The following is an 11,052-nucleotide window of genomic DNA, read 5'->3' as shown; positions in this document are numbered from 1 at the left end:
ACTGGAGAAAGAGATCGTTTTTTAGGTTAGTTCTCAGGAGGGATAGGTGTTGGTTTCCTGCAGAGATGTCTTAAGTATTGCAGTCAGAATGTTCTTTCAATGTTTATTTAAAACAAAACCTTTTCCCTGAAAGTTTGAATTCGAATAGTGTGCAAGAGTAAGATTATAAAGACTTTGATAGGACCTGTTTAATGTCACTGACAACTTCTGTATTTCCATTTAGCCACATGTTAGCAATCGCCTTTTTCAAGACAAGTAAATGCTTTTAAAAATCTCAAGGGGGTATTACTGCTGTATTTTGTGTTGTAGAATAAAACGTGAAAATATCTTGAGCTTGTGTTCGCCACAGACCTTACTTCAAGGGATAGCTCACACAAAAATTTAAATTACCCAATGATTTACTCACTCTCAAGTCATCCGAGGTGTGTATGACTTTCTTCTTTCAGACTAATACTATCACAGAGTTATATATAAAAAAGTCCTGGCTCTCCCAAGCTTTATAATGGCAGTGAATGGGTGGTATTTTTCAATAGTCCAAAAGAAATCCAATAAACTGCATCCATCCATCATAAAAAGTTTCCCACACAGCTCCGAGGGTTGAATAAAGGCCTCCTGAAGGAATTTTGTTAAAAATATCCATATTTAAAACTTTATGAACAATAGGCCTAATCTCTAGCATACCCCTTACTGTTGTAGATGCATACACGAGAGACTTGCGTTCCAGCGTATGACACACTGTAGGAGTAGTGTAGAGCTGCAACTAACGATTATTTTTTCTTTCGACTAATCTAACGATTATTTTTCGATTAGTCGACTAATCTAACGATTATTTTTTTCGATTAGTCGGCTAATCTAACGATTATTTTTATTACAATAAATAATTAATCTATTGTTCTTTTTTTATTAGCTAATGAATTCTTTGGATAACTTTACAAAAAATATATAAGTACAACTTCTAATATAATATTTCAACCTTTATTAATTTTCAACCAATGTTGTTGAAGTTTTTACAGTATAAAATAATAAAGAGGCAAAGAAAATTATTTTACTACGGTAAATATGAGCTTATGATAGCGTTTATAATTAAACCACAGTAGCCATAAATTTACAGTTGTCTGAGACGTCATGAAATGTTCTTTAGCATCACAAACCATAAAAGGTAGTCAGGGTTCTGCTATGGTTTAGCATGGTTTCCAGAGTTGTCTCGCGACGCGCTGTCTTTTAAAGGGCCATTCACATATCACGTCTTTTGTGCGCTCAAGTTCGTTATTTCCAATGTAGGCGTGCGATAAGCATGCTCATTACTGGAAGCGACGCAGTTGTGACGCGCATGCGGTGCGACGTGCTCGTTTTTTCCTTCGTAGCTCTTTAATCCTGTCATGCAAGTTCAGACAAGTTGTGATGTTAGTGACGATTGACCAGTGATATTTTATGATTTTCATTGACATCAAACCTGATGGTAAATATAGAAAAATATGGGTTTGTAACAACATGAGGGTGAATTTACATTTTTGGGTTGAACAGTTAATTAATGCTCATAAATACATATTTGTTTATTAACTTGCTCAGGCAAACTAGATTTAGAGAAAATGCTCAGAATCGTTGTTCATGTTAATATTTAGAAAGTCCTCAGGACATTCGAGTGGCGTTCTTTGATTTATGAAGCGAGCAGTTTTGTGATTTTCCATAATAGCTATGAAACTTTTCAGCATTTTTCCAGAACAAGGAGGTGAGTGCTTCATAGAAGCAGGCTGAACTGCCTTCAAAAGATGCAGCATCTTTAGTTCTCTCGCTATCTGTCTTTCTCATCACCATCTTATGAACAATATCTCCACTAGCCACCAACAGAAAACAGCCCAGCGCAGGAGGAGAGGAGGATAGCTGTCTAAGCTTATCAGCATCAGGCCCTTTATTCACTTTATCTCTCTGGATTCGTTTTATTTGCTGCATAGCGCATTCTCTGAGCGATTGTGGAGAGCCAAACAAATGCACATGTCCACACTAATTGTATGCTTCCGTGGTAGTTTGAGGGCAGATATCTGCAGGCACAATCCTCCAATTAGACCCAGATGCCAACGGGGATGAGGGGAAGTGTGGGTTTGTAAGGAAAAGCTACAGAGAAGTGCAGAAAATTAAAACCAAAATGCAAATAATGTACATTTTACTTAACATGGAGAGGAGAATCAGGTGTAGAAAAGGATATGGTTAAGATTAAACAGAAACTTATTTAATTAAAGGCCATCTATTTTAAGAAGCTTCAACCGGACCGGTTGTCAAAGTCACCGTGGTTTAACCTTGTGTCGTTATGGTTTAGTTGAGGTTGAGTGGTATTGTGACTGTTTCCAGTTAATCATCAATATTGATGGATACGTCACACCCTTGAGCTGTATGTGTGTGTGTGAGGTTGGTTGTTTATATGTGTCCTAAAGAGGGATATGCAGACCCTGGTGTTGTGTTTAAGGACATAACTTGCATAGAGCAGTGAGTTGGTATGGATTCAGTCCTCATATGTCTTTATTATTCTTTAAAAAAAAAAAAATTGTGCTTTTGCCCTTGTGAGCTGTGGAAATGACAGGCCCATCCTTCATACACACTCTTCTGCCGTATGTGGTAGACCCTGAGTTTGATGCAGTGACGTTATGAGTCGTATCAAATAATGAGGCATTCACAGGTATTTCTGGATGATAACTTCTAGCCGGGGAGGGTCTTCATTTATTGATTATCGACTAATATTAATTTTCATAATTTCATTTTAAGGAATATACTGAGTTATTTACTACTTTACGGTGAAGTGTGTAGAATATTATAACGTGATAAAAATAAAATGTACACTACTGTTCAAAAGTTTAGGGTTGGATAGATTTTTTTATGTTTTTGAAAACGTCTTTGGCAAGCGAAAGCTGTATTGATCAAAAATACAGTAAAAACTGTAATATTATAATTTTTCATATATTGTAAAATGACAAAGCTGAATTTTCAGCATCACTTCTCCAATCTTCAGTGTCACATGATCCATTAAATTATTCTAATGTGCTGATTTGCTGCCCAAGAAACATTTCTTATTATTGTGTTGGTTAATATTTTCATGGAAATTGTTATACATTTTTTCTTAGGATTATTTTTTAAATATAAAAGTAAAAAGAACAGCATAAAAAAAATTAAATAAAAAAAAGGGAATATTTGTAACATTATAAATGTTTTTACGCATCGATTTTAATGCGTCTTATATTAATTTATATAAAAAATATTAGGTTCTTTTAATTTAATAAAAATGGACTGACCCCAAAAAACTGATAAAAATAAAAAAAATTTTTTTTGGGGGGGGGGGGTCAAAAGTTTCCCATTTGCTTTTTCTTGCCCAAACTGGGCCACATGAAGCTGGAATTTACAAAAGTTTATTTTAATCCTAAAGTATTACGCACTTCACCTTTAAACTGTATAGATAGAATCTGTGGTATGCTGTTGATTTTAGATAAAATTACAGAAAGTAATTTTGACTTCAGTTTGTAAAAAAAAAATAAAAAAAAAATAAAAAGAGAAAGAACTGCTGATTAATTGCCACAGATGCTGTCATGCTTAAGTTGTACTTGACCAGGAATATTCCTTTAATGTTATGTGTGCATCCATGTAAATATGGAATAATTCATTCAGGACACTTCAAGGACCAATTTGTGCATGAGCCTCAACCCTGCATGTCACTCCACACAGCATACTGACATTAGTGAAGCCTGACTGGTGATTAATGGTGCTTTCTTTCTCTTTTCCTCGCAGAGCTCAGGAATGGAGGAGACGGTTTGGGAGCAGTACACTGTGACTTTACAGCGGGTATGCAACTCTTTTACATGAACTAACTCAAACTAGCTCACTCAGTGCAGGTTTACTCTCTAACACAAGTCCATGCTTTAATTTGTCAATGCTGGATAACAGTATTGATTTCAGTAAAAAAAAAAAAAAGAAATACTTACTGACCCCAAACTTGAACAGTAATGTGTAATTACTTGCACGTTCTTTCCCCCATATTCTCTTATGGAAATACTTAAGGTTTCGTTATATATTGCAGTTCATTTTATTAATTCTATACCATAGTTACATTTTTCCTTTGTTTTTGATGACTTGAGTCTTCTAACCAATCTTATTATGTCCACATGGACACATGCATGTATAAATGATCAGTGGATATTCCAAATAAGGTGTTTTCGTGAAACCTAGTTGTCAATTTACCAACAACTTATGTGCATCAAAATGTTTTGTTCTTGGGTTCTCTTTGCAGATGTGCTTCTGTCCATCAGATAAAGTTACCCCTCCCCCTCTCTCTTCTCATCTTCTCCTTCTTTTCACTCAAGCACAACAGGATGTGCATCTTTGTGTTCACACACGCTATCCAAACACACGTTGATGCTATCACCAACATCTACATCAGACTCATCCTGGGAAAACATCCCAGTGCTTTGGCATGTCAGATCTCTGGGTTCAGATAAGAATAGACTCGTCCCATCTCTGCAACATTAAAGGAAAGATATAAGCTATAAGCGTTGGAAAATATGGGACAAAATGGTACTTAGACGTTTATGTGGCATATCATGATCTATATCGTTTCTGTGATATTCAGTTACTCAGAAACGCAATATAAGCTTTTGTAATGTAATTTCCACACAGATTACATTTTGGCCAGTGATTCAAATACATTTTATGTGCATTGCCACACAATTTCAGAGCACAGATCAACCAAAAATGCCCGCAAAAAATGGTTTTGATTGAGGATCGGTTGACCAGTGTATCTCTAGATAAATCCCCCCAACACTGTACCACTCCGAAATCTCGGTCCTGTCAGGTTTTATCTCCTGAATATATTTGGAGCAGACTGCATCAAGCCTGTGATACCTGCTCATTAGACTCTATTTGTTCAGCTTTCCTCTGAGGCAGGTACACCAGGTTGTTATTTGGCCAACCACTGAGGTGGAACCATGTCTCCATTAGCTTTGGCATGCAATAGCTTTATGAAAAACTGCACTTTGTTGGCACACAGTCACTGATTATGAAAGATAAATATTATAAGCACATGGATGTGATTGTGTAATACCACTGGCCATTTGTGTGTTTCTATGGAGCGATATTAAACACTCCAGCTCTGGGCAGGCTAGCTGTGATGTATTACTGCGCAAATGCACTATTTTCGCACTGAAAGCGATTTCTCTCTCTTTCTCATGCAGGACTCTAAGATGGGCTTTGGAATTGCTGTGTCCGGCGGCCGGGACAATCCAAACGTGGAGACCGGAGAGGCGTCCATCATTGTGTCAGACGTGCTGCCAGGAGGACCGGCCGATGGACTGCTCTTGTACGTTACACTCACCATGCTAATGCATACGTGTTTAGCATATTGGTAAACCATTATTTTACACTAGCATAGGGAGGTTGATAAGCATTGAGTTTGCATGTAGAGCTCTTCAAAACGACATGAAATCAAATATAACCATGTTTACGGACCTTGGTGTTTTAGTGCATGCTTTATTAATGCATGTTATTAAATTATATATTTAAATAATAAAAAATTGCAGTGCTTACATATTTTTGTAGGCCGACCCCAAAGTTTGTATCACCCTGGTTTCATTGACAAAAAACTGATAAGATTTTGTTTTATTGGCTTTTGGATAATTGTAGAAAAAACAAGCTCTGTGACCAACAACAGTTTATGATTCTTTCAAGTTTTGTTTATCATTGTAATTTTCACAAACTAACTTTAACACAACTGTTATGGATTCTGAAGCCTAAATACAATAGTCAAAGTCAAAAGCTAAACGTTGGCTATAAACTAACATCACCACCACTGAGCTTCTCACAACTCTCTCAGACTTTCTTTAAAAACATAATTTCTAAAAGTTTAAGTTTTTATTATGCAGAATTTAATGTGTAAAATATCTTGAGTTTGTGTTGTCCACAGACCTCATTTCAAAAATCCTACTGACTTCAGGTCAATGGGATCGGAGAGCTAAAATGCTATCTTGTTTCCAGGTTTTGGCCTGCAAAAATATGTCATCCCTGCATGACTCTGTATGACAGCCTACTTTTTACATTCCAGTGTGATATTAATTCACTTATTACATACATTATAATTGTTCTCAGAAATGCATTGTATACCACATTATGGAGGTAAAATGCATTGCAAGTGCTAAGTGTTTTAACAATGAATGTGTCAGTATTTTGTTGTTTATGGTTTTCTTTCTGGACAGTGAGAATGACCGCGTGATGCAGGTCAACACCGTCACCATGGATAATGTGCCTCATTCATTTGCTGTGCAGTCACTTCGGAAATGTGGGAAATTGGCCAAAATAGTAAGTATTTTTCAAGTTGACCTTTATGAGAGGCCTTCTGGAATATTTCTTACTTTGGATACTAGCATTGGTTAGCAGTGTCAGATATTAACTTTTTTATATGTGAGGGCTAGTATGTGCCTCCTGGAATGGAATATTCAGGGTAATTGTTTTACCTTTATGAACAAATTTTTTTAAAACCTATTTCTAACCATCAGTTTATGTCAAATATGTGAATTTCAAGTAAATTAATATGAATAATTTTTGTAATTAAAATTGAGCTGAGATAAATAATAGATGAAAAACTAAAAGGTAGAAATTTAAAAAAAGAATAAACAATAAAAGGACGAAAACGTACAGAATTAATCAAAATTATATAAAACTATGATATTATATAAATAATGTTAAATTAATATTATATTAATAATATATAAATTAAATTAATGTAACTGATGTTACCTATGAATTAACATTAGATAAAAAAAAGTAATGCAAGATATCACAAATGCATAATGTAAAATCATAAATTCTCTACTCAAATACATTTTAAATATTCAGCATGTACATAATGACAGTATTATCTCAGGCTAAATTATTTTTTATTTATATTTTATCAATATTACGAAATCTATTAAAAGTTCAATAACACATATTTTTTAATAATAATAATAAAAAATTTAAAAAGCATGAATTTTTCCTCCCAAGCTCTTTTAGACGTTTTTTTTTTTTTTTTTTTTTTACACTTTTGGTTGCTTTTTTGCTCTGCTACTTGCTGTATATGTAGTTTAGTGCTTCCTGTCTGTTTTAAAACATGCTAATTCAGCCTTCAAATGAAAGTACTGCAAGTGATCCAAGAATAAGTAATGATCATACAGTAAGAGAAATGTTTGCTTTTAGATATGGTCCTTTTGATAACAGTGGGCTAAATGGAAGACTAATTTTATCCATCGCTCCCCACAGACTGTAAAGAGGCCTCGCAAGGTGCCTGTTCTCAAGCGTCCACCATCCCCCAGCGGGGATAGCCGCGATTACAACATAACCAGCTATTATCCCGAGGACAACCGCAGTGTCCACAGTGACCCGGACTCTGATTACCCTCGGGGAAACGGCGGCCTGGGCTACCCCCGTGAAAGAGAGCAAGACCGCGGCCTCGACAAGAGACGGATCGACTACCTGGAGCCGGATTACCGTAGCCAGGACTACGACACCCGGCGGGAATTGAGCAGAGGCAGGAGCGCGGAGAGATCGCCCAGCTCTGACAGCGGCTATCGCAGGGACGGCAGCCGGGGCCGGACGCTGGAGCGTGGATCCAGCCCAGAGCCTCGCTATCACAGTAGAGGCCGCGGCGGAGGAGGAAGCCCTGCCGGAAGCTACGGGAGGGAAAAGGGCTATGACACGCAGAGGTATGACACCCGTTCGGATGCTAAGATGATCAGGAGTCACAGCAGGGACCGGCTGCAGGATCGCTCCCCTTCACCCAGCAGAGAGCGAGACAGGGGAAAAGACAACTATGAGCCCCTGGAGCCGCCCATCAATGTGATGCTGGTGAAAAACAGGCCCAATGAAGGTGAGAGTTGTGGGACCTTGTCACTTATAGCATATTTTGATATTAAAGTTAGGTGACTGATAAAAAAATAAAATAAATTCAAATGGTTTAGAAGGGGCATTTAATTCGTCTTTTTATTACTTTTTTCTTATTACTGTTTTCTTTCCACTGAGGTCCGAGGTTTCTTTGCACCAAAAACCCTTTCCACCCTTTCCAGACCCTTTGGTTTCATGTAAATGAATTATTATTTGGATGTATATCTTATTGCCTTATCCATGTAAATTTGATTGCTTGACAGTCAAGTGTTAATAGCTCAGTCTTAATAACAAGTTTATCATTTATGGGCTTTATTAAAGAAAATACTCAAAGTTGGATCAATATTTATGACAAACATTGACAATTTTTTTTTTAAATTTAGCACTTTCTCATGGCCTTTTTTGGAATTATTTTACTATAAAAAGCTACTATTCCAAAGTTTTGGGTCAGAACATAAAAAAAAGAAGGAAATAATACTTTTATTCAGTGAGGATTAAATTGATCAAAAGTGACAGTAAAGACATTTATAGTGTAATAAAAATTACAATATTTGAAATAAATGCTGTTCTTTTAATCTTTGTTTTTATCACAGAATCCTGAAAAATCACAGTTATCACAAACATTTTAAGCAGCACAACTTTTTTTAACTTAATAATAATAACAACAACAATAATAATAAATATTTCTTGATCAGCATATTAGAATGATTTCTGAAGGATCATGTGACACTGAAGACTGGAGTAATGATGCTGACATCAGCTTTGACATCACAGGAAAAAAAAACATTTTAAAATAAAAGAAGATATTTTAAACATAACAGCATACTTCCATGCTACATCAATCATTTTTATCTCAAAAGAGTAAAATATGGCTTGATATGACAGTTTTACAAGAGCAGAGCTTTTCTTCCTGCTCTAGAGATCAGGTCAGATGCTGTGGAAATAATACACAATATAAAAGGACCATATTATCTGTTTCTCCGTTTCTTTTTTCCGCTCTCTCTCGTGTCCTTTCACACGGTTTCCTCTGGACCTCCACACATCCATCCTAAGACATTTTGTCCTCAGTGGAGTTTGATGATATTTAAATCTGATTTATTTTTGAAGGCCCTGACAGATTTCAGAAGAAATATATTCTTGTGACTTCACATAAAGCGGTCTGTCTCTTTTGATTTTCTCACCAGCCCTTCATAATTCACAGCCTAGAAGGACAAAGTGGGTAGCGCAGTTTATTACCAGATTATCTTGCCTAGGGTTGTGAAATGGGAATTGCTTGTTTTTTTTAGAACTGGGTTTAGTTTTTAGAACAAAATTGGAACTGAAAGAGTTTCATCATTTTCAGTTCTGTAAGTGATTCTTGTATGTTCAGCAGTGAGCCCTGATTCTGCTCATAAGGTCAATACTCCACATGTTCAGTTTCCATTTAAATTGTTTGTGGTGTTTGGTCCATTTAGGGACCATTAAACTAACAGCTGGAGGGATTGCTGTGTATTTAAAGGGTCAATGTCATCATGGCTGTTAGGCTCATGTTAGGGTCATGTTAGAGGTGCTGCACAGAACCAATGTTTCGTTCTGATTCGCTGTAGAGTATGGCCTCCGGCTGGGCAGCCAGATCTTTATCAAAGAGATGACCAGCACTGGATTGGCTGCCAGAGACGGAAATCTCCAAGAGGGCGACATCATTCTCAAGGTGCCTATCAGACCCTACACACAACAGATTTACTCGATTGCTTTCTTTTAAATGCATATATTTAATGGCAGATTCTTGTGGATGATGACAATATCTAGAGCACTATTAACAATCAGTTTGGTTAAATAAAGCTGAAAAAAAAAATCTATTACTTATAGTTATTTTGTCCATTTAAATGTAATATTTAATACAATTTAAAGATGAATTACATACAAACAATTCATAAAATGCAATATATTTACATTTACAATACTTTTTTAATTCAATTTTACATAATATTTACTGAAAACTAAACTTTGTAAAAAAAAAGATAATATAACACATTTATAACACATTTATATATTAATTTTATAAAATAAAAATGAATAAAATATAAATAAATAAATAAAATATAATAAAAATATAAATGTGTAACTTGCTCACACACATTCTGAATATTATAATTTTATATATATATATATATATATTTTTTTTTATGTTGAGAATTGTTTTTAGATATTGTTAAGTTAACATATAAGGAACATTTCATTTTAATTCAGGGGAAGTTTATCAGTAATTATGATTTATTTTGTTGAATTGAATTAATATCTGAGTTGTTAATGTTAATGTCCATCAACCAATCAAGCATCTCAACTCAAACTCCTTAACATCAGACTTAAACCAATAATGATATGTCTTTTTTTTTTCTTCAGATCAATGGGACGGTGACGGAGAACCTCTCTCTGAGTGACGCTGGGAGGCTGATTGAGAAATCACGGGGCAGGCTGCAACTGGTGGTCCAGAGAGACCACCGACAGATCCTGGTGCGCATTCCTGCCCTGGCAGACAGCGACTCGGAGCCTGATGGTAAGTTCCTCCTATCACACTGATTTCGTTCATAGACTAGTCTTTATTACAGCGTTTCCTGAGCCGTGGTGCTCACCCTCTGGCTGTTTGCTCTTCAACACCACACTTTAATTAAAAGCAAGTAGCAAGAATTGGACCTGATAAATCAGATTAGCAATATCATGTACACATTCGCTAGGCGCTGAGGCTGTAATAAATTACCAGTAATTATGCATGTCACTATTAATAGACTTGAAATTAGTGTTGAAGCACAAAACCCAATTTGTCACTGTCCGTGTCAGAGCAGGGTTATCATCCAGTGGCATAATTACAGATGTGTGTCATGGATTTAATGAGTCTGGTCATCTATAGAGGTGATACAGCGTTAATGCATTCGGACACGGGTTATAAAACTTCCTCTGGCTGTAGAGTTATAGATTAATAGTATATTTAACAGGAACAAATATAGTCATTTAGAAATTACAAGACTGTATTGTCAGATGTAGACTGTGTCTTTTTAGCAAAGAGCTGAGATTTACAGCCCCCATTTATATCTGCTATTAACATCCGTCTTGGGTGATCTGCCAACTAGTGGACCACATCAGAGACAATATAGTGAGACAAACCATTTATAGAAAAAAGAATGG

The 11,052-nt window shown here is 35.9% G+C and overlaps 1 protein-coding gene across 2 annotated transcripts in view; it reads left to right on the top strand.

The window, feature by feature from the left end:
* Nucleotides 1-11,052, top strand: part of LOC128018913 (tight junction protein ZO-2) — a 55,698-nt gene that overhangs the window by 22,020 nt on the left and 22,626 nt on the right. For both annotated transcript variants that reach the window (XM_052604784.1, XM_052604786.1), the window contains exons 2-7: nt 3,772-3,825; nt 5,211-5,335; nt 6,228-6,330; nt 7,270-7,876; nt 9,477-9,580; nt 10,273-10,426. In XM_052604784.1, the coding sequence (XP_052460744.1) occupies nt 3,772-3,825; nt 5,211-5,335; nt 6,228-6,330; nt 7,270-7,876; nt 9,477-9,580; nt 10,273-10,426 (1,147 nt within the window). The remainder of the gene's footprint in view (nt 1-3,771; nt 3,826-5,210; nt 5,336-6,227; nt 6,331-7,269; nt 7,877-9,476; nt 9,581-10,272; nt 10,427-11,052) is intronic.

Source organism: Carassius gibelio, chromosome A8 (assembly GCF_023724105.1).
Source record: "Carassius gibelio isolate Cgi1373 ecotype wild population from Czech Republic chromosome A8, carGib1.2-hapl.c, whole genome shotgun sequence".
Classification (NCBI taxonomy): Eukaryota; Metazoa; Chordata; class Actinopteri; order Cypriniformes; family Cyprinidae; genus Carassius; species Carassius gibelio.
Note: the sequence above shows the minus strand (reverse complement) of the source record. Positions and strands in the feature narration are given on the sequence as shown.